A 23,621-nucleotide genomic window follows, 5' to 3' on the forward strand; every position below is an offset into this window, starting at 1 on the left:
ACTATATTTCTTATTTTCAGATAAAGTTGTTTATAAAAATGAATTCTGTTGAAATGGGAACATTTCCATTAGTTCAAGATGCTGATTATCAGCATGATGTCCAAGATATTGAAGAAAACGTCAATACTACTTTTGGTCCAGTTAAAGTAACAATCTATGGTGATAGAGCTAAACTACCTATTGTTACTTTCCATGACATTGGATTAGATTGTATGTTTTTTTTTGAAGATAATAATACTTTACTTATATTTTAGCTGAATTAAATTTCCAAAATTTTTTTCAATTTGGAACGATAGCTGAATTTAGTAGAGAATTTTGTGTATACAATATTAATGCTCCAGGACAGCATAGTGATGCTGAGCCTTTAGATTCATCATATCAATTTCCAACAATGGATGGTTTGGCAAGAATTGTTGAATGTGTTGTAGACCATTTTAATTTTAAAGAGATTATTGGTCTTGGTGTTGGAGCTGGAGCAAATGTTATGCTAAGATATGCTCTTCAAAATCAGAAACGACTTATTGCTTTAATTCTTGTGAATTGTGATCCAACAACTGCTGGATGGGTAGAATGGGGATACCAAAAAGTAAATATTAACTATTTAAGGACAAAAGGAATGACTCCATTTACTGTTGATTATCTTATGTGGCACCACTTTGGAAAAAGATTAGATGAGTGTAATCCAGATATCGTTAGACAATATCGTGCTCTTTTTCATAATATTTCACATCCACAAAATGTAGCTGCATACATTGAAAGTTTTTTAAATAGAACTCCAATTCAATTTTCAAGAGATGGTCAAAATGGTCCAAAATTATCAGTTCCTGTAATGCAGATAGTTGGAGCTAGGTCTCCATTTATTGAACAGACACTTATTGTTAATCAATGTTTAGATCCAGCTCACAGTGAATGGATAAAATTCCAAGACAGTTGTGGCTTAGTTCTTGACGATAGCCCAGAAAAGGTTGCTGAAAGCATGGTACTATTTCTTCAAGGAATTGGCTACCTTACAAAAATAAATGTTAGGGAGCTCGTAAAACAGATGAACAACGCTCGTAATGGAATACGTTCTGTTGCTGACACTCACTTCACAACACTTGATGAATAATTAAAAAAACTACCTATTTTTAATAATACCAATTAACTAATCTTTATTTCACTGTTTTAACTACGATGTTTGATATTTTTTTTTTTTAAAAAGAATAAAAAATTTTTTGATATTCATAAGTTTGCTTTGTTTATTTTTATTATTGCCAATATAAATTATCTTATACATTAACAACAACAGATATTATTCCAAACTGTGAATAGATATATTCTGTTCGAGATCATAAAATCTTTGTAATACGCGTTAGCGCCCCTTTTGCTTGTCTTTTTTGCTGGTCCATATACATTGTTTTGAAGCAATAAAAAGTTAAACCCAATTAATTACTGAATTATTTATAGCCTTGTATTAATATTGATTAGTTAATTATTAATATTTTTTTGTGGAGATGGATACATACAATTTTTTATATGAATTACCATCAATATCATTTTTGGATTTTGTATGTGATAGAAATTCTTTTGATAAATTTTTGGAAACATCAAAAGATAAAGAAAAATTAGAATTAATGGAGAATTTTCTTCAAACAATATTTAAAAAAGAGGAATTAAAACAAATTATGAAATCTAAGGTAAAAGGAGGAGCACATCAAGCTATTGTTATTGAAGATCTTTATACTTATGTTAGTAAATTGTGTGCTTCACTTCAATGGGATATGAGAAAAATTTCAGATAGTATAGTTCCACTATATATGAGAGATTTAATAATGAAGATACTTCGGTGGACTTTTCCTGAAATGGATGCAAAGGGTTACAATTGTTTTTCTGATTATTCCAAAGAATTATGCTTAAAAGAAAAAGAGTTATTAAATGATAAAACTATTTTTATAGTATGGATAGTAGCACAATATATATTAGTAGTGGAGGAAAATGAGAAAATACAGAAACCTTTAATCAAACAAACTGTAAATAATCCAGAAAGAATTTATGATCCTGTTTTAAATTTTGCAGAAAAAAATCATAATACAATTAGAGAACTTTCAAAATATATTCCAAATGTTTTAGAAATATTTAATGTTTTAAAAAAAGTTGTTAGTGAATCAGATTATTTTGACAATATACCATTACCAACAGCTGATTGTTTCATTTTTAATGTTAATAATTGTAAATTTATAAATAATGCTGAAAATGAATTTTGTTCTGTGAGTGACACAATTTTAAATATTAAAATGTCAAAGGAATCAATTTCTAAAAATGAATTTTTAGCTTTAATTACTTTTGAAGAATGTATCTTGTATTTAAGTATACTTCGAAAAAATATTGCTGTAAAATGTCTGGAAGAGGTTGTAAAATTAATGGATAAAGAAAATCTTGGAAAATTATGGAATGTTAATAGTGATAGAATAAAAACATATTGTCAAATGTTACGTGTAAAATTACCAAAACTTTTATCAAATGATGAAAATTTAATGGAACATGAAAATATTTTTTTAAAAAGTAATATTTGGAAATTAAATAATAATAGTAAGATTGAGTTAAGTTCAAAAATATGGAATAATGATAAGGATGGTAATAAAGGTTTACCATTAAAAATTGGACTTGCAACTGTAACAGAAAAAAAAGAAACATTAACATTAAATATTATTAAACAATGTATTAAAATTATGACAGATCCAAATAATGATAAAAGTGTTAGGGAGAATGCTTGTAATTTTGCTGTATACAAAGCATTACATAATAGAAGAATTATAAAAGAAGTTCCAGCATGTGGTCAAGAAATAGTGTTTCGTTTTGCTGATATTTTAAAAAAAGAAAAAGATGAAGAAGAAAAATCAAAACTTTATAATGTCACATTAGACGGAAGTGATTTAAAAGGTAAATTTATTATTAGTATATGTTATCAGTAATAATGTTATTATAGATTATTTATGCTTACCATTAATACCATATTGGAATTTAATAACTGCTTTTAATCCAGCAGCAATAAAAGATATAATGATGCAATTTGAAAAAGTTTTATTATCTAATAAATTTAAATGTTCATACATGTTACAAGAAATGTTTTTAAAAAATAAAATGAAAGCACAACATGAATATTTGTATATATTAATGGTTAAGATGCAACAATTGGAAGCTGTTGGTAATGATGAAGGTTGGCAAATATTAATGAAAAATTGTCACAAAGAAATTGAGGCATTAAATTTAATTGATAGTAAAAGTAAAAGTTATTATCAACGATTTTTGGCTCTTGATAATTTGAGAGGTAGTATGGTTTCATGGAATGAAAAAATTTTTAAAGTTAGTAAAACTGAAGCATGGCAAAATGTTACAAAAAGTTTAGCTGAAACTGCATGTTTAGTTATTAATCATGTTGTTAGTTTTAATTCACCAATTATTATCAATCATTTTCTTTCTACTTATTGTACATTTTTACTTAACACCTGCAGTTACAAACCAATTACTGATATTAAAAAACAGGACTCTTTTAATTGTGATATTTGGAGATTATCTGAGGCTATGGCTCATTATTGTATTGCTCTTGCTGAGACAAAATCAAGAACATCTGACAGAGTTAATAAAGCATCAAGAAATGTATATAATGCTTTAATGGTATATTTTTATCAACATAATCCTCAATCTTCTAAACATGTAAAAGGTAATAAAAATATACCTGCATCAAAAATGGGAGAATTAATAGAATTTACAAAAAATTTAAAAGAACAAGGTTGTATTGATCTTTTGATAGATTTTCTTGTTGCATTATTAAATGATGCATATGCTAAAAATAAGACAATGCTTAATGGTTACATTCCAATAGAAATTTTTAGTAATGATATTAAAATTTGGCAGATATTTGCTTATAGTAAGAATGCTTTTAAAGGATATATTAGAGATGAAAAAGGAAAAATAGATATAGATTTTCCTAGTCTTAAAATATTAATGCAAAATATTTTTAAAAATGCTTTAACAGTTCATCCTCATAATGCATTTTGGATACGAATGTATGGAGATTTTTGTTTACTTATAGGTGATTTTAGAAAAGCAATGAGATTATACTTGCAAGTTATCTTAATATGTAGTGATAATTTTAAACAATCTATTCCTGAGAATGCTGTTGATGATATAATGTATATTAAAATGGCTACATGTTGTTATACTTTAAAATATCTTGACATGACAGTGATGATAGCACAAAGTATGAAAAATCCTAAGATGATTATTCAAAATTTGCAAAATATTTACAGTGATTTCTTAACATTAGATGCAGGATGTGATTATTATAAATTTATATTTAATGATGAATTATTTGAAAACATGACAAAAGTATTTGATAGATCATTGATGGTGGTCAATTTTAAAGCTATTACTGATGCATATAGTATTCCATTGTTAAATCCATATAATCCAACAAATATTCGTGTTGCTGAAGACTTTAGAAGAAATGCTGCTTTTTGGAAGTGTGTCTGTAATGTATTTTTTTTAATTGCCGAATAATATCATTGTTATTTTTTTCAAATATTTAATTACCCTAGATTTATGTTTGTTTTTATTTTTTTTTTTTTACAACATTATAAATTTATAATTTTATGATGAATGTTTTAAAGAAGTTTTAGTATTATCTAAAAAAAAAAAAAATTAATTTCATATGAAAGTGAATTTAAATTATAGCTTCTTATCACCATGACGACATTTGCTAAGGATAAAGAAGTTGTAAATGTTTGCATAAAAATAGTAATGTGCTACTTTTCTATTACAAAACTAAAGTAATATCATTATATATAACATTAGCAAAAAAAGTGTTTTATTATAAGATATCCTTATTTATATTATAATATAAAATAAATGGCACAATAATAATGATTGTATAAAATTTTTTATTTTATATTTCAACTATTAATATTTTTTATTAAAAAATATGAAAATTGAGGTATATTTATTAATTTTTTTTTATAATTAAAAAAATATTTTTTAGAAATCATATTTATGGCCGAGAGGTGATTTCTCGATGATTGTTGATCATACCTGCATATCATTTGGTACCTCACATGTTGATACATTTAAACTAGCCTTACAATTTATTTCTTATCATGGGTATTTTAATGGTACACTTTATATAACATATCCAGATTGGCATCGAATAGCATTACAAAAAATGTTATTAACCGACAATATTGCTATAGAATTTTTTATAAGTGCAAAACATCTTGAGGAAATGGATAATGAAGACGAAAAGTCAGTTATTAGTAAAGAGGAATTAATGGAAGAAGTTTTGGCAGACTCTGATATATCTGTATCATTAAAAAATTTAGATGAGAAAAAAATTGAACTAGTAAAAATAAATATATTATTTTTAGCATTAGTAATAGTTATGTCTGGATATAGAGAATTTTTTTCTAATGAATATAAAAATGTAGAAAGTTTTAAAACTGTTTATGAATATATTAGAATAAATTTAAAACAATTTTGTTCAGTTATCCTTTTATGTAATCCAAATTTAATGAAAAAATTAATAAAAGAATCACATAAACCTGTAGAATGTATTGAAGATTCAACAAAAATACATATAGAACATCTTATTAATTTTAATTATGTTTTTGAAGGAACAATTGTAGATTTATTAGAAACAATTAATGAAAGATCAATTTTACCTCAAAAATGTTGGTATATTTTATCAAAGAAAATTGTAACAACATTTTATAGTAATGAAATAAGATTTGATGAAATTGTTGGTATGTTAGATATGATTCTTCAACAAGATATGTTTGCTGTTCATGATTTACCTTATGATCACATTAAATATAATACAAAACAAATAAATCATTATCAAGAATGTCATAAAAAATTTACACCTAGTTTAGGAGCAAAATATAGAAAACTTGTGGTTGCTAATTGGAATCATATAGAACTTTTTACAAGTCCACTTTATGGTGGAATAAACATAAAATTAACTAATGGTACAAATAAAAGTTCATATATATTTGTTCCACAATATACACGTAGTACTGTTATCTCAGATACTAAAGATTGTTCACCAATAATTTTTGGTCCAGTAAAAGACATTATTTTTATTAACAATGTTCATAATACATCAATTTCAGTTATTACACACAGAATAATAATTAAAAATTCTTCAAATTTAACAATTTTTCTTTCATCATACACTCCTCCAATTATTTCATCAGATTCAAGAAATATCAATATCGCTCCATATAATGTTTTTTATACAGATCTTGAAAATCAACTTAAAATGGCACAGATGTCTTTATTACCAATTGACAAAAACCAATGGTCAAAACCATTAATTTTAGATGAATTATTCCCTCAATCAATATGTAATAAAAAAAATTATTTAAATGAAAAAGTTTTTCAAATATATAAAATTTTACCACCAACTTCATTTTATATTCAACCAACAATATTTAACATGAATTTTAAATCTGACTTTTTTAAATACTTTTGCTCCAAAACAATACCATCAAAATTTATAAAATCTTGGGAAAATTCATTATCTAAGATATATCAAAAAAATAATAATTTTAATCAAATACCAGACATTCTTACAAAAAAAGATATACAATATTTATTAAAAAAATGTATTTAAATCAATGTTTTTATATTTATAATATGTTTAATTTCTGATGTATAAAATGTTCGTATATCTCAATAATATATATTATTATAATATAAATATCTCAATAATTTTTATTAGCATATCAGTTGTAATATGATTGCAGTCTTATTTTCTGTTCATTCTTTCCTAACAAATGCTTTAACGATATCTATTACTATTAACTTTTGAATGGCATTTGTTAAATGATAATAGTATAAAGGCGGAGTATTTAAGAAGAACCACAAAAATTTTATATAAATTCTAATCAATTTATTAGATTAATCCATTTTATATTAATTTTACTTAAAAATTTGTTACTCATTATGGTTCAAGAATCAGATAAAAAAAAAATTGAAGAATCTTTTATTGATGAAACATTAGATTTGACTAAAAAAATGGAACAAATTAATGATCTTAAAAAAAAGGAACTAGAAGTTGAAGGAAAGAAACGACATTTAGGTAAGTTGAGTTAAAAAAAATATACTTATTAATATTAATTATAGAAGAGTTAAGAAATCAATTAAAAGAAAAGCAAGTAATGATTGAAGAAATAACAAAGTTAAGTAAACATTTGGACTCTGAACCATTAACAGAAGATGGTAAATTGACTGAGGAAACAATATCAAAAGTACGCGAAAATTTGGAAAGTGCTTTAATTGACAAAAAAGAAGATAATAAGTCAGAAGAAGTTAATAATGATAACAAACAGGAGCAAACAGAAAAAATGGATTTGGCAGAAGCTGTAAAGTATCTTGAAATCAAATTATCAAGTGATAACTTATTAAGTGGAAAAAATAGAGAACAAATAGAGCATATTCAAGCTTCTGTTATGAAGATAAAAGAAAATGAAAAAAGATTAAGAGATGAATTGGATAAAAGAATGAAAAGGAGAGATGAAATAGTAAAAGAATTGGCTAGATCTCAAGAGACAATGAAACTTAGAATGAAAAATATTGAAGATTTAAAAGCTCAACTTGCTGCTATAAAAGAACTTAAAGAAAAAAAAGAAAAAGAACAGGAAGAGAAAAAAAAAATTAATGATGAGAATGCCGAAAATGCCAAATAATAATTCATAATAAATTTAAAAAAATTTTTTTTTATTAATAATACCCTCTGATTATTAATTACTTTCCTATATAAACAACAAACTTTTTTTTATTAATTATAATAAAACATTTCTCCAAAAGATGTAAACAAAAATTAATTCACCCATAATTCTTTTTAAATTACTTTATTTTTATTTTTAAAATATTAATTATTATATTTTTTAGGGTTTTACATTTAATATTTAATGTCGATTCTTGCAGAACGAAAGCGTAAACAAAAAATTCCAAATGATCCAAATAATTTAAAATGGCAAAATTCGGAAGATTCTGTTGCTAAAAAATTACTTGCAAAAATGGGATGGAAAGAAGGAAAAGGTTTAGGGAAAGATGAACAAGGTAATGTAGATGGATTAAAAGTTAAATCAAATCATACACAAAAAGGTCTTGGATGTGATGGGGTTAATGATAAAGCATGGGTTGGACATCACGACGATTTTGCTAGTATTTTAGCAAATTTAAATAAAAATAAAAAAGGAAAAATTAAAAATGAAGAAGAAAGTAGTGATGAAGAGGAACATGAAAAAAATAAAGATAACAAATCAAAAGACAACGTACTTAACTTAGAGGAACGTGCTCGTATATCTAAAAGAAGAATTCACTATCAGAAATTTATTAAAAGGAAGGACTTGTCCCAGGCAACAGACGCTGATAAACTTCAAATATTTGGCAAAAGTAATGTAAAAAAAGAAAATGATGAAATGGTAGAGAAAGTAGAGGTAGAAGAAAAAGAAGAAGAAATTGTTTCTTCAATAAATGTGAACGACTATTTTGCAGCAAAACTTGCAGCCTTTAATGCAAAACGAACAGAACTTCAATTAAGTGAAAAAAATAACATAAAAGAGGAAGAAATAGAGGAAGAATCAATTGAAAAGCCAAAAAAGAAAAAAGCCAAGAAAATCAAAGAAGAAAATTTTAATTGTTAATTGTTTTGTTATCGACATTTTTTGACTTGTTAGAAAAATTGTTTTTTAGTTTTTATTTAGAAAAAAATAAAATGACATCAAAAATATTTTCAAAATTATATATAAAAAAAAATACATGTTATAATACGTCACTCCATTTAACCTTAAAATAAAGACCAATCCATAAAATGAATTTTTTAATTTGTCTTTTGCGGTTGGAAGACAGGTTTACTGTTACATGTTCTTTTAAATTCATTCTTGGGAACATTTTGAACAACGGGTTTGGTAAATGTTTGGTCACAAATTTCCTTTTTTGGCAAGTTACGTTCAATGTCAAACATGAGGTTATTATCAGCAGTACGAATATCAACATCGTCATCAGAACTATCTGTTTTTTCTCCACCAGATGTTCGTCTACTACAATTAACACGGATACCAGAACCTATTTTTTTGGCTTTTCCATGACCAAGTTCTTTCATTTTTTTAGCAATATCTTCTTTACTTTCCATCTTAATAATTTGTTTTTTTTTTCAAAATTAGTATTGTCGATAAAAATAATATCTATAAATGTAAAAAATTATGAAATATAAATATGTGTTAGAGACTACGAAATAATAATGAATATATATGCAATGTAATGTTTTTATATAACTAATAAATTTGAAAACATCACTTGGTAAAAGCTTTATTTATAAAAATCAATGTTTGTCAACAATTAAAAAGTAATAAAAATTAACACTTAAAATTTAACTGATCAACTGTATAAATTTATAGGAACTGAAATATAATGAATTAACAATACAAATATACAAAATTTATACCAAAAGTTGTTTACAAATAAAGGGACATGGGGGAAAAACTTCTAGGCGTTTCTATAACTATTTTACTTTAATATATTTAACAGAGCTGTCCTTGTTTATCTATGTCATATGATTTGATAGAGAATTTTATTGTCAAAGAAAACAATTTTAAAATGTAAAATGACGATACAGGTATAATAGTGATTATTAATATGATAAACTCTCAGCGTGGTCTTTTGGACAAAATAATTTTATATATTGCCATTTGTTTAAAAATAATATAATACGTGATTTATTTTAATTTTTTTTTTCTTTTTAAAATGTAAAAATATAATATAAATACAAAATATTATATTTTAAAATAGTCTCCTTGCAATATTAATCAATTTTCCCACTTTGGAGATAACTCGTGATATTTTTTTACGAGTTGAAAAAATATATATTAAAAAATATATCTTAGTTATTATAGTAGTCATTATCTATAAGGCTTTTTTATATCTTTTTAATCTTCTTCTTGGATTTTGTTGACTGTATTTTTTTTAAAAAAGGTTTAGAAATAAAATTTTTCTATGAAATTTAAATTTATTTTATTGAAGGTTTTTTCTACAATTCTGTGGTATTTGATTTCATTAATTTATATTTGAAGAAAAAAATAATAACTTTTTTTAATATTATAATAAAACTTGCAATATGTTCTTGTTACAATGAAATTTTTAAAATAATATTTCTTATCATTATACTATTTGCTTTGAAATTTAAAAGTCTTTTATAAAGATATGTATTAAAATATAGTTATAAAAACCTTTTGAACAAACATATTTCTATTTTAAAGATTCATTTGTGATAATTCTTTTTCTTGTGTTTTAAAAATTTAGAATATTATCACAATTTAAAAATCGACATTTAAAATGTAGTTATGATATAAAAAAATAATCCTATAAAAATTAAATTATAACAAAATGATTTGTTTCATTTTTTTTATATGTATTATTTTTGTTTTAAATGAAACATTTATGGAGCAACGTATAATTTAGATAAAAAAAAAATATAGATTAAAAAAGATAAGAAAAATTTATAAAAACATTTGGGATACTTTCTTTTTTATTTACGTATATATTATTATAAACTAATATAAACAAGATTATTAAGTTATTTGAAGTGAAAAAATTTCTTGTAAATATATTAGTTATATTTTGCTGACATTTACAGGTTTCTACCAATTAAAACTATAATTTTTGATATAATTAGGTGCAAAAGTTGAAAAAATTGTTTGACCTTTATTGTTATGAATTTTATTCAAAATTTGATATCTTAAATATTGATATAAATTAGATATCAAAAAACTAAAAGCAACTGTTTTCTAAAATATTTGTTTTTATTTACAATAAATACATGTTGTAATTTAATTTTAATTGTATCAATTTGTTTGTTTTTCTTTAATTAATATGTTTCTTTTAAATAATTATAATTAATGTAACCTACATTAATTACTATTATCATAATATATAAAAAAAATTTACTATTTTAAATTTAATCTATGTATATATGATATTAAAAAAGGATTAATCTAAAATAATCTTTAATGAGTGGTAACACATGGTGTTATGACAGTTGAATAATTACTACATTTTTTAGCACTTTTTATATGTTTTTCATCAGTAATATAAGCAACTTTACCATAAAAACCTCCAGCTACTATTTCATTTTTAAATGGATGCCAATCTAATGCTGATGTTCTTTTTAAACCTTTACACCATATTGTTTTAATTTTTAATCCAGTATATAAATCAAAAATAACAACATTTCCATCATAACATCCCGTATAAATATATCTACTACCTGTATGAGGTGGTGAAAATTTACTTTTACATATACCACTAAATTCTGGAATCTTATTCATTTCAATTCCACCAATATTTGCTAAACCTTCAGGTATAGAGTCATCTCCATTGTCAAAAATATATTTATTGGCATATCTAACATCATAAACTTTAATTTTGTCTTCATTGCACGATACAACAACATAATTACCATCACCACGTGATGCAACATGATTAAATATCATATTTGTATCTGTAATAATTGCAATTGGAGAACATAACTCAGAGTTTGTTTTAAGTATTCTACTATCAAAAACATTTAAATAATTTCTTCCAGCAGATACAAAAACATTTGAATTATCCTTAGACAACATACATACATCTTTTACAGAATAATGTGATTTAACTTTAAAAGCCAATTGTAATTTATTTACATCATATCCATATACATTTCCATCAGCTGAACCACAAATTAAAAAACTTTCATCTTGATCTTTAAAACAAATTTTTTTTATAACATTAGAATTCGAAAAATCTGGAATATATATTATAAGATTATTTACCAAATAATTTTGATTTAGATCTTCAAGATCAATACTATGAATGTGACCTGGGTATTGCGAAATATAAACAATTTTTTTTTTTTGGGATATAAGCATATCTTCTACAATTAAATTATTACTATATGCAATAGTTTTGTTTTTTTTATACAATCCATTTATATTACTATATTTAAAAATTTCTGTACGTCCAACTCTATCAATAGTAATATAACTGTTACCATCATCAAAAAATTCTACATTCTTTATTTCTACAGAATTTGATTGAACATAATAATATTTATTTGGAAGTTTCATATTATTTATAACTACTTTTATGTCATCTTTAAAAGATTCTGGTACTTTTTTTCCATGATAATGATTTGTCTCTGAAATACGTAATAATTTTCTAATATTTACCGATGTTGAAATACGATTTTCTTTGTAACATTTTCCTAGATTGATTGGATCTGAACGATTTAATAAATATCCATGTTTATTATCAATATCATTCTTCAAGTATTCCATGGAAAATTTTGATTTACAATTAAAAATAAACTTTAATTTTGCTTTTTTTCTTTTTGATAATTTTGTGGTAGGTAAATGATTTCTACTTATACCACACAAAATGGTATTAGCGTATGAAGTCATCATTGAATTAAATACTTCCTGAGTAGTAGTTAATTGTTCCATACCCATCGAATTGACACTTGTTCTTCTAGAAAAAGAAGGTAAAAAAGGATTTGCCAAAGTAGGCCACAAAAAAGAATTTAATATTTCTAAATTATCATAAGATTCTATAATTTCATTCATACTTTTAATATATATCTCGTTATTTAAAATTTTATCAACATCATTATTACTAAGAAAAATTTCTTTTATTTTGACATTTTGTTTTGATTTTTTTTTTGAATTAGATTTCTACAATAAAAATTATTTAATAATAACATTTTTATATTACTAACAAACCATTTGAAGATCCGTCATATTATAAATTTAATATCTTTAAAAATAAAAAAATAAAAATAGAAATGGATATTAAAAATATTAATACAAAATATTTTATGAGTGATAAAACACCAAATGTTAATATATCTTTACTGGGAGTAACACTTAACAGAAGTTAAAAAAAAAATACGTATTGACCGCGGCGTATTTTATAATTGTATGAAGGTAACTTTTTAATACATGTCTATTCAATTTGTCCACATCCTCATGTTGTTTATTAAAAAATAAAAACATTATTAAAATTAAAAAACTATTATATTATAATTTATATTATATCATAATTAAGTTAGTATTATAAAAAATACACAACTATTGGAAATAATTATTTTAGCTTTTGTTGTAAGGAGATTAACCTAAATATCTTTATTATCTATCAGTGATAATGATGAATTTCACTCCTCCAACTGATGGATTAAGTGCTGCTGAGTTAACAAAACGCCTTCAAAGAGTAATTTAAAAAAAAAAAATTAAATCTATTATCATTTATAGGATCAAGAATGGATAGAATCAGTTAAAGGATCATTAGAAAAATCGAAAGAAATTAACAATTCAATATGTAAACTTATTGATAAATTTAATGATCGAGTTGGGTATCTTGAAAAAACAGTAATGCCATTATGTTTAAAAACAGACACAGTACAAAGAAGACAACAAAATGTTAACAGTCTTTTAAATTTAATTGATACAACAATGCAATTTTATGAAAAAACATCTGATATGGAAGAGGTATTGAAAGCTGGGAATGCTGTAAATAATTTAGATGAATTTTTGAAAATAATGGATAATATTATTAGTGCTATTCATTTTTTTTCAACACAAAAAACTTATGAAGATGAATTAAGAAAATTACAAGATTATCATGATGGTGGTTTAGCAACATTAGAGACAGATTTTATAACTATTGTTAATGCTGAAACAATAAAGTTGGAACCTGAAGAGATACTTGAGAATTTAGATGAAGAAAATGAACCTATTAGTACAAGTCATTCTTCATTAAAATCATTAAGAAATATTAATAAAGTTGGAAAATGTTGTAAATGGTTATTAAAAAATTCCAAAAATACAATGTGTCTTAATAATTATACATCACTTAGATCACAAACATTGTACAGGACAATTAATGATTTATTGATTCATATTTCATCAAATACCAATTTAAAGTTAAATGCTTCTGGTGGATTGTTAAATTTAACACAAACAAAAAGTCAAAAAAGTGGTGGTTTACGGAGTGCTTTACGTAAAATTGCTAAAGGTAGTGAATCAGATAAGGGAGATATGATAGATGATTACAGAGATACATCATATGAATATATAGCTCAATTATTTTCATCTCTTCTTATGCTTCTTGAAATTGAAGCTGATATTGCTTCACAAGTTATTGGAAATGTAAAATATGAGGCTTCTGTACAAAGAGCAATTGTAACGAAACCAATGATTTTTGTACTTGATCAATTAACATCATTACTCGACTCGTCTGAGACTAATTTTTTATCTTTGATTCCTGTTTGTAAATTCTTCCAGCGTCATCATAATCAATTAGCATCATTATCAGAGAATGCTGAAGGTGATCATATACCGTATAATCGTGTTTATAATACTTTAAATAGTGCTTGCTCTTCATCAATTAGAGAATATGTTGATAGACTTCAAAATGATTCAACAAAATCTGTTCCTTTAGATGGTAATGTACATCAAATAACAGCTAATACAATATCAATTTTAAAAGCCTTACTTCAACAAAAACAAATTATTTCAAATATTTTAGCTATATCATCACATTATGAAAAAAATCATGTACCAAGATTATTTGCTGAAGTTTTATCTGCACTTGGTAAAAATTTAAAAAATAAATGTCAAATTTTTCAAGATGATTCATTAGCATCTATATTTATGTTAAATAATTATAATTATATTGCTAAAAGATTACAGGATCCTGCAATGTCTGCTGTAATGAAAGATGATATTAATTTAACATCTTTTTATCAAATGGAAATTGCAAATTGTGTTGAGAAATATCTTGTATCATGGCAAAGAGTTTCATCGATTGTTTCACAACCTCTAATTGATATTGATAAAAGGCAATTAAAAGCAATTTATAATGCTTTTGAAAAAGAATTAGAACAAATTTTAGAGACACAAAAAAATTATACTGTTGTTGATGGAGCATATGCATACCTAATTAAATCACGTATTAAAGAAATGATTCTAAAAAATCATGAACGTTTCTATACTATTATGACTGAATCCATAGGTGGAGACAAAAATTTTAAATATGATGCATTAAGTATTGAAGTTGTAATTGACGAATTGTTTGACAGTAGTAACTAAACAAAGAAAATTTAAAAAAGTATTTTATTTATAAAAATATTAATTTATAAATTAATTTTTTATTCTGTTTGAATTACTTTCATTGAACCTGATTGTAAGTTAGAAAATTCAAATTGTTCCTCAATATTAAGTTTCTCTTCTTCTTCCTCTTCTAATTCATTTTCTTCCTCTTCAATGATTCCTGTAAGAAAACCATCTGAATTATATAATGAATCCATTAATTTTCTTATTGATATAGAATCATATGATTCTTGAATGGGTGTACCTTTTTGTGTTGATAATAAAGTACCAAATAATAAACTAAAATCTTGATTTGAAGATTCAAGTATAGAACCATCAAATATTAAATCAACACCATTCATTTTCATAAGAAGGGAAAATAAATTTAAAAGTGGTATTAAATCTTTTATAAGCTCTTGTCTTTCTTCTTCAAGTGATATAAGTTTATCTAATTCAGAATGTAATTGTTTATAACAATAATCTAAATACATTTGAACATGACTTTCAATCTCTTCACGATCACTCTTTAACTTTGTCAGAAATAGCATTTGCGAATGTCTAAATTGTATAGTATATTTTTCAAGTTTTTTCTTAACTTCATTTATTACACCTTCTTTGGAAACTAATCTACATATGTCATCTGTAAACATTTCAAGAGGAATTGCACAACGTAAATTTGGATCATCATAATGTAATGAAATTCTTCTATTTAATTCATTTACAAATAAATAAAGATATTCTGTTGAGTTACTTTGAACACGATATCTGTTTGAAGATTTGGCAATAAAAATAGAAACACAAACTTCTGAATTTAACATTTGAAATGCTACCTGATATTGATTGTCAAATTCAAATTCATCAAAGATTTTAGATAAAGGTAATGCTGTATATTTAGAATCGAAGCTTAACTTAAAGTTTGCATTTCTTTGTGGTGTTACTGTTCGACAAATAAGATTTAATGGAACATATGAATAGGTAACCATGCATTTTCCATTTTCAAAAATACCAAAAAAACTAACTTTTGTATCAGTAACAGAAATTTTATCATTATCAAAATTTATTTCATGTTTATCAATTGTTCCTGAAGCAAAAATTTCATCTTTGATAATTCCCATTTGCGATTTTACAAATATTTGGGTTTTTAAATTGTTACCACTTACATAAAGAAAACATGTCTTTTTGTTTTTCTTATCATTATTATCAAAATCTTCTTCAAATTTTACCATAAACATTTCTTTAGGAGTTGATAAATCATCATCAGCCTTTATGATAACATCATTTTCATCTTTTTCTGTCAACAATTTTATTTGTGTTTCATATTCCTTTAATTCTTGTTTTCGTTCTTCAAAATCAATAAACCTATTTTCAGAGACAGAAAATTTAAAAAGATGTGGTTCAGTTCCAAGGTAAATTGTTGAACATTTTCCTTCATCTGATAATACTGTTATCATACTTCTGTATCTTTCTGTAAATGTTGCTACTCTAATAGATATTGGAATAAAATCTAATTGTGTCGACCACATAAGTTTAGTATCCATATAAAAAAGAAGATTTTTTGTAGATGTACCAATGCAAAATCTTATATATGAATCTGAAAGAAATTCATATGTTTTTAAACATAAAGCAATATAGTCAAATCTTATAATATAACGAAGATTTCCTGATACTGTAAAACAGTATAAAAGTCTTTTACATAAAATTAATACAGATGGTTGAACAGGTGATGTTTCAGCAACAATCATTTCAATAGCTGTATCTCCAAGATTTACACACCAATCATGTGATAATTCTTTTTTTCCTTGTGTTACAATACTTGAAGCTGAAGCTAATGTTTGAAATTTAATTGATGATAATAAATGTCCATTTGCAATAAGAATACTATCATTTTCCTCTGTATAACATATTGGTCCTGGATGTAAACCATCATGAAGTGGTCTTGTAAAAATAAAATGTTCAGTTTCATATACCGATAAAGAACAATTTAAAGTTTGAACACATATTTGATCATCATTACTTTTTCCAAATTTTCCTACACACATATTATATCCATGTGATGGTAATTTATGTTCCATAACTTTTTCAATACTATAAATATTTTCAGACACTTAATATTTTATTATGATATAAAAAAAAAATTTATAAAACTAACTTTCAAATATCCTATAAAATGTTAAAAATTTTGGATGAAGACAAGCCAATAGATCTTGTGTTAGAGAAGATAAAAATTTTCCAACACATAATTGTAATATTGGATATTCCAAAAGTTCTTCAAAAATTAATGCTTTTGTAGATCTATTTTCTATATCAATTCCTGGATCAAGAATTGATAATGTACCATTTAATGAACCAATCGCAACAACATCTCTTTTACCTAATAAAAAACCAACATCTATAGTTGTTGCTTCAGAAGATGTATGAGAAATAAATTCATGATAACGAAAAAGTGACATAAAATTAATTAGAAAAAAAATAAACAAAATTTAATAAATATTTATATAATTTGTAAAATATAACAATGAAATTAAATATATTCTATGTTGTTGTCATGGTAATAATTCATATTTATGAAACTAATATATCTTAATTGATATCTTATAATCAATATATAAGATAGTACACAAAAGTTTTTTTTATTATATAAGTATATGTATCTTTTATATTATTTTTTATACTATCAAAATTTCATTTTTTTTTTCACATTGTCAAAAAAATTCTTACTGTAAAAAATTGATTTTTTTTGGAAACATTTTCTAGAATTGATACTTGATTAACAATTGTTTCTTATACTTGTCCTACCTTAGTACTAAGAATCTTTCTTCTTTCAAGAAAAAATTTTCCTATCTGATTTTCTTTTGTATCTTCTCTTTTGAAAAAAATGTCATGCTTTAAAGGCATTTTAATAGCATTATCATTAAAAAAAAATTATTTTCCAAAAATATTAGAGATTTTCAAAGTGTTTCTACATTTTTTTTAAGAATTTTAAACTAAATCTTTCAGATGGAATATTTATATTATTCTTCATCATAAATATCATCTTAATAATTGAAACTATTTAAAAGTATGTTTTATCATTTTCTATGTCTTTAAATTTTTTTTCCCAAATTGTGATGTATATATTTTTCTTATAAAAAAATTATTTTACATTAAAAAATAAAAAAAGTTTATAATTAAAAGTTAACACATTAAAAAATAAACGAAACATTATTTATAAAATTAAAAAAATTTATTACAAATACAATTATCCAAAATATGATAAGGATAATTAAAATAAATAACTAAAAATTTAGCATAAAATTGTAGGAATTAGAAAAAATTTTTATTATATATATATTTCTTTTATAATTGGAAGATCCTTTTGAAGCATACTGTACAACTATTAAAAATTCATTTTGGTCCCGATACATATAAAATGGCGCGTAGATAAGTGGAAATAAAAATATGGAATCAATACACACTTTATTGTATCTATTTTAGTTACTGACCTAAAAAGTATTTTCCTATTATTAATAGTTATGCTAATAGAAATAATCTTTTCATCAATTTTTTTTTTAACTTAACAACTTGTTAAGATATATTGTCATTTTATTTCTATTATATAAAACAAAAGAATAGTCTATTTGATATCATTTTTTTTTGCCATATTTTTTTATATTATATATTATTCACCAGAAAAATATATAAATATATATATATATATATAATTTTTAATTATCTCATCTAACCATTAACCATTATTTCTAAAAAATTTTTATCAGTTAAATATGTTTCAATCTGTATCTGGAATTTCTCCACAAACTTGTACTAATGGATTTTATTGTAAGAATATTGGAACTACTGATACTTCAATTAATGTAAAAAATTTTTGTAAATTGGCACATGACAAAGAATACATATTTTCGGCTATGGCATTAAGAAGAGGGCAAAAATTTCATATTCGATTAGAAGTACTGGATAATAGAAGTAACTTTTTTGTTGGATTAACACTACAAAATCCTTCAAATTTAGATTTTAATTTGTTACCATCTAATCATTTGCTCCTACCTGAATGTATGCTTTTTACAGAGATATTTGCAGTAAGTGGTAGAAAATTTGAAATGGGAATACAGGAGTGTGTATTTTTTTACAATGATAATGGTGAATTTATTATGGAAAATTTAAGTCTTAATGAATCTTCAAGAATTGGTTGTGTTGTTCCTCATGATAATTTGTGGATTGTTTTCAAATGTTCTATTTCTTTTCCAAATCTCTTTTTTGTGAGATCTCCAATGGATACTGGGTATAATGGAAATTATGAAGGAAATGTTCCTGTAATCACACGTTTATTGCCAGGTTATTTTGATGACACATCCAAAAGAAATACAGCTGTGTATAATGATCCAAATAATAGTCCTGAAACTAATAAACTTAGATTAAAAAGTTTTTTAGCTACCAAAGGAATATGTCTTGGTAGACCATTTTACAATTCAATCATACCTTTAGAAGATTCTATTATACCTTTACAAAATCCAATTCTTCATCAACAACTAAATAATTGTTATATTGATCAAACAAAACCTTTACAAACAGAAATAAAAATTTTAGAAAAATCTAAAGAAAATGAAGATAATAAATCATGTGTAGTTTGTTTAACAGAATCAAAAACATGCTTGTGTTTTCCATGTGGTCATGTTTGTTTTTGTGATAAATGCTCAAAATTATTTTCACAAAATAATAAATCATGCCCAATATGTAGACAAGAAATTGAAGGTATTTGTAAAGTATATTATTAATTCTATTTTGTTTGTAAAAATTATATATTTTTGTACATATATTTTTGTAATTTATATTGCTATCATTATTTAGAAATAAAATATTAAATAGAAAAATTTTCCATTCAGTTTAAGGCAAAGGAGATTTGGAAAAATAAAACAAAATAATAAAAAAATATAATAATAATATTAATAAAGATGGCTTGAGAGATGGTAGTAATACCCATACAATAATTCAATAGATAAAGCCAATAATTGATATAAGATAAAACAATAAACTTTAAATTGAATATAGAAATTTTAAATTATTGAAGTCCAACATCCATAGCCATCATTACAATAAATCCAACAATAGTTCCAATACTAGCTAATCTTCCATTTCCATTTTGTTGTGCTTCAGGTATAATATCATCTACAACAACAAAAATCATTGCACCTGCTGCAAAAGACAAGGCATAAGGTAACACAGGTTCCATAAATATAACAGCTGCAGCACCAAAAAGTGCAGCAAATGGTTCAACCATTCCACTCATTTGTCCATATAAAAATGCTTTATATTTTGAGTAACCAAAACCCACTAATGGTAATGAAACAGCTAAACCTTCGGGAAAATTTTGTAATCCTATTCCAAGAGCTAAATTAAAAGCAGATTCAAATGTTGCTGCATGTGTCTTTCCAATTGAACCAAAAGCAACACCAACAGCCATACCTTCTGGTATATTATGTACAGTTACAGCCATTATTAATAATAAGATTCTCCTCCATGAAAGGGCATAATTTTGTTCTGCTAACCGTATTGCTTCTTTATCCATACCATCTAGGGGATCCTTTTTCCTACAAGATTGTTTACGATGACGTATATCGGAATTATCATACCTATTAATGATTGTGAGCACAAAACATGCAATAAAATAGGGGTATACAAAAAATTTAAGGTTAAATGCTTATTTTCTAATTATATTAATTAATTATATTAATAATTGATAAAATAAAAACTTTTACTACCTAAGATATATATATGCTTAAAAATATCTAATAATAAAAATATTTTAACAGGGTAATAAGCAAAAGATAAAAACTTTATAAATAAAAGTTATTTTTTTTAAACTTACATTGAATCTATATAAGAACTATTACTATTTTCTTCAATTCCTTTACTATCAATATCACCATTTAAAGGTAATGTTGAATCATTACCTCCCATCTTATCTGTCAGTATTTTGACAACACTATTATCTGTTGTCAAACATGATGGTAGTAGGCGATCTGCAATATGAACAAAAAATGCTCCTAAAGCAAATCCTAACGAAACAGGTATACATGCATATTTTCCAAATTTTTGTTCTGATATTTCAATTGATGGTGCTAATAGAGACCAGAAAGAGGCAGCTGTCATAACACCAGCAGCAAAACCAAGAGATACATCTTTATTTTAATTATTAATCTTATAAGTAAATATATAAACTTACCTAAAAATTTTTTTGAGTTTTTAGGTAAAATAAATACTAATGCTGCTCCAAGAGCTGTAACTCCCCATGTAAAAAATGATGCAACTAAAGATTGTGGTATAGGATCTAATTCCCGTAGCATTATCTTTTTATATAATTAATATAAGTATTATATCTATATAAAAAAAAAATATTAAAAAAAAAATAATAAATAAAGTTTTAGAGTCAACAAATTATGATAAATAGTTATTATTTATGATACAATAATAACAAATATTACGAGGCAAAAAAAAAAAGATAAATATAAGTGAGTAATAAATAATTCTAATGAGTATAAGAAAATATATAAATAAAAATTAAGATATTAATAATTTTAGAGTACATTTTTTATCTAAAAAAAGAAACTTTGATAAAAATTTTTATTTTTAACAATATGTTATTACGTCATGATATATAAATGTTATCAAGAATTGATAAAATAAAAATGATAAAAAATTTACTTATCATTTTAAGTTATTAATCATAACAATTACTATTAAAAAATTAGTATATAAAATATATTTAAAAAAAATAATAATAATATGTGAAAATTTTGATAATTTAAATGTATAATTGAAACATTTTCATTAATACATCTAATATCATTATCAAATATTATTTATTTACATAATATTAATATACGCCACGCATATAAAACAATTGTCCAAGATAAGTTGTGATGGGATATAAGAAATATTAGTATTAATTTTTAATATTGGTATCTTTAATAAAAGAAATTTTTATTTCATTTATATCTAAAGAATCATTTATATTTTGTACATACTTTAAAGATATAATAAATTTGTAAACAATTATATCATTTAAATGAAAAATATATTATTAAACAAAAAAAAAAGAATTTTATCATTTGACGAATAGTATTGTTACATCACTTTATAATGTAACTTGATTTTAGTAAATAAAAACAAAGGTCCCAATTGCTTCGTTGAACCTGTTTTTTAATTGAGCTATTTTCTACTACTATATAATATTTATTTTTTCATTAATAATCAATGGATATAAAATGGCAAAATAAATAATTATTATAAATTATTTTTTGTTTAAATATGTTGGAAACGTTTTGACGGATAACTACTAATAAATAAATATATTGGTTAAATTTAGTTGTTTAACAAATAAATATGAAAATTTTAATATACAAAATAATTAAACTTTATAATAAATTAAAATATATTTTATGTTTAAAATATTATAACTAATTTAACCTTAATTAACTTATAAAAACAAATAAATATGTAAATATTAAAATAAAATATCAAACATTATGTACAAATTTCTTAAAAAAAAAACAATTTAAAAAATGTTATAAGTAAAAAAAAATTAATTGGTTTTTGAACGTTTTATAAGTCTAGAATAACAACCAAAAATGTATTAAAGAAATAAGTGATATCAAATTCCAATAGAATAAGAATGTAAATTTTAATTGTTTAAATATAAATATTTCTGAAAAATTTCTAAACTTATAAATTAAAAAAAATAAATACCAATATAATGATAATAAAATATTATTATTTATAATATAATTTACAAACATTTCTTTTATATATATTATTTTATTTCAAAATACTATTAATGCATTTTTATTTAAAATTTTTTATCTTAAATATTTCTAATAATATTTTAATGAATTCTAAACAAATATATATAATTTTTCGGTTTATATTAATTGAAAATATATAAATTTTATTATTATCTGATTTGTTTTATATATTAAATTTACATAAACTTCCAATTTCAAATATTATTCTTAAAGTTGTTGAATTTTATAATTTATTATCTAATTTTAAAAATAAATGATTTAAAAATTAAACAATAATGTAGTTTAAAAGCAAAAGTAAATTATATTTAAATAAACACATTTTTAATAAATAAATAAGTGCATATTACAATTTTATACCAAAGAAAGTAAATGGTGAAATATATTTTTCTGTGAAAGTGCAAATTACATCCAGTCTGAAAATATAATACAACATTTAAACGTTTTGTCCTCCACTACAACACACAAACATGTACTTTATTTTAAAAAAAAATGTAAATAAAAATTACTAAATGTATTTATTAATTCTATGTAAAATAATCTTTCAATTTAACTTGAAATATACACAAGATTAATAAAATGTTTAAAAAAAATCTTAACTTTCCTTTTTAAAATACAAAAATTAACATTATTTCAAAAATAGTATTTAGAAGTTTTTTTTGTCGTAATA

General features: G+C 23.4%; 11 protein-coding genes across 11 annotated transcripts; 7 read left to right on the forward strand and 4 right to left on the reverse strand.

Annotated features, from left to right (window-relative positions):
- Positions 1-38: 38 nt before the first annotated feature.
- SRAE_1000341100 (Misexpression suppressor of KSR 2) lies at positions 39-1,108 on the forward strand (the record flags this gene model as incomplete). The annotated part of the gene is made up of 2 exons (XM_024650598.1): positions 39-210; positions 255-1,108. 2 exons carry the CDS (start codon positions 39-41, stop codon positions 1,106-1,108), a joined length of 1,026 nt encoding a protein of 341 aa, XP_024504359.1.
- A 385-nt stretch (positions 1,109-1,493) lies between these two features.
- SRAE_1000341200 (Hypothetical protein) lies at positions 1,494-4,539 on the forward strand (the record flags this gene model as incomplete). The annotated part of the gene is made up of 3 exons (XM_024650599.1): positions 1,494-2,919; positions 2,966-4,046; positions 4,083-4,539. 3 exons carry the CDS (start codon positions 1,494-1,496, stop codon positions 4,537-4,539), a joined length of 2,964 nt encoding a protein of 987 aa, XP_024504360.1.
- Positions 4,540-4,960: 421 nt separating this feature from the next.
- On the forward strand, positions 4,961-6,646 carry SRAE_1000341300 (Tubulin binding cofactor C-like domain and C-CAP/cofactor C-like domain-containing protein; the record flags this gene model as incomplete). The annotated part of the gene is made up of 2 exons (XM_024650600.1): positions 4,961-4,972; positions 5,018-6,646. The coding sequence occupies 2 exons, from the start codon at positions 4,961-4,963 to the stop codon at positions 6,644-6,646; spliced, it is 1,641 nt and encodes a 546-aa protein (XP_024504361.1).
- A 332-nt stretch (positions 6,647-6,978) lies between these two features.
- On the forward strand, positions 6,979-7,721 carry SRAE_1000341400 (Hypothetical protein; the record flags this gene model as incomplete). Its single annotated transcript, XM_024650601.1, has 2 exons — positions 6,979-7,114; positions 7,159-7,721. The coding sequence occupies 2 exons, from the start codon at positions 6,979-6,981 to the stop codon at positions 7,719-7,721; spliced, it is 699 nt and encodes a 232-aa protein (XP_024504362.1).
- A 225-nt stretch (positions 7,722-7,946) lies between these two features.
- On the forward strand, positions 7,947-8,684 carry SRAE_1000341500 (PIN2/TERF1-interacting telomerase inhibitor 1; the record flags this gene model as incomplete). Its single annotated transcript, XM_024650602.1, has 1 exon — positions 7,947-8,684. One exon carries the CDS (start codon positions 7,947-7,949, stop codon positions 8,682-8,684), a length of 738 nt encoding a protein of 245 aa, XP_024504363.1.
- A 176-nt stretch (positions 8,685-8,860) lies between these two features.
- Positions 8,861-9,172, reverse strand: SRAE_1000341600 (Hypothetical protein; the record flags this gene model as incomplete). Its single annotated transcript, XM_024650603.1, has 1 exon — positions 8,861-9,172. The coding sequence occupies one exon, from the start codon at positions 9,170-9,172 to the stop codon at positions 8,861-8,863; it is 312 nt and encodes a 103-aa protein (XP_024504364.1).
- A 1,870-nt stretch (positions 9,173-11,042) lies between these two features.
- Positions 11,043-12,809, reverse strand: SRAE_1000341700 (WD40 repeat and WD40/YVTN repeat-like-containing domain and WD40-repeat-containing domain-containing protein; the record flags this gene model as incomplete). The annotated part of the gene is made up of 2 exons (XM_024650604.1): positions 11,043-12,743; positions 12,792-12,809. 2 exons carry the CDS (start codon positions 12,807-12,809, stop codon positions 11,043-11,045), a joined length of 1,719 nt encoding a protein of 572 aa, XP_024504365.1.
- Positions 12,810-13,212: 403 nt separating this feature from the next.
- Positions 13,213-15,158, forward strand: SRAE_1000341800 (Exocyst complex component 7; the record flags this gene model as incomplete). The annotated part of the gene is made up of 2 exons (XM_024650605.1): positions 13,213-13,278; positions 13,320-15,158. The coding sequence occupies 2 exons, from the start codon at positions 13,213-13,215 to the stop codon at positions 15,156-15,158; spliced, it is 1,905 nt and encodes a 634-aa protein (XP_024504366.1).
- A 59-nt stretch (positions 15,159-15,217) lies between these two features.
- On the reverse strand, positions 15,218-17,608 carry SRAE_1000341900 (Protein PTHB1; the record flags this gene model as incomplete). The annotated part of the gene is made up of 2 exons (XM_024650606.1): positions 15,218-17,262; positions 17,308-17,608. 2 exons carry the CDS (start codon positions 17,606-17,608, stop codon positions 15,218-15,220), a joined length of 2,346 nt encoding a protein of 781 aa, XP_024504367.1.
- A 1,311-nt stretch (positions 17,609-18,919) lies between these two features.
- On the forward strand, positions 18,920-19,927 carry SRAE_1000342000 (Zinc finger, RING-type domain and Zinc finger, RING/FYVE/PHD-type domain-containing protein; the record flags this gene model as incomplete). Its single annotated transcript, XM_024650608.1, has 2 exons — positions 18,920-19,118; positions 19,164-19,927. 2 exons carry the CDS (start codon positions 18,920-18,922, stop codon positions 19,925-19,927), a joined length of 963 nt encoding a protein of 320 aa, XP_024504368.1.
- A 284-nt stretch (positions 19,928-20,211) lies between these two features.
- Positions 20,212-21,496, reverse strand: SRAE_1000342100 (Zinc transporter ZIP11; the record flags this gene model as incomplete). Its single annotated transcript, XM_024650609.1, has 3 exons — positions 20,212-20,782; positions 21,019-21,331; positions 21,376-21,496. 3 exons carry the CDS (start codon positions 21,494-21,496, stop codon positions 20,212-20,214), a joined length of 1,005 nt encoding a protein of 334 aa, XP_024504369.1.
- Between the last annotated feature and the right edge of the window lie 2,125 nt (positions 21,497-23,621).

The sequence above is a fragment of the Strongyloides ratti genome, assembly GCF_001040885.1.
Source record: "Strongyloides ratti genome assembly S_ratti_ED321, chromosome : 1".
Classification (NCBI taxonomy): domain Eukaryota; kingdom Metazoa; phylum Nematoda; class Chromadorea; order Rhabditida; family Strongyloididae; genus Strongyloides; species Strongyloides ratti.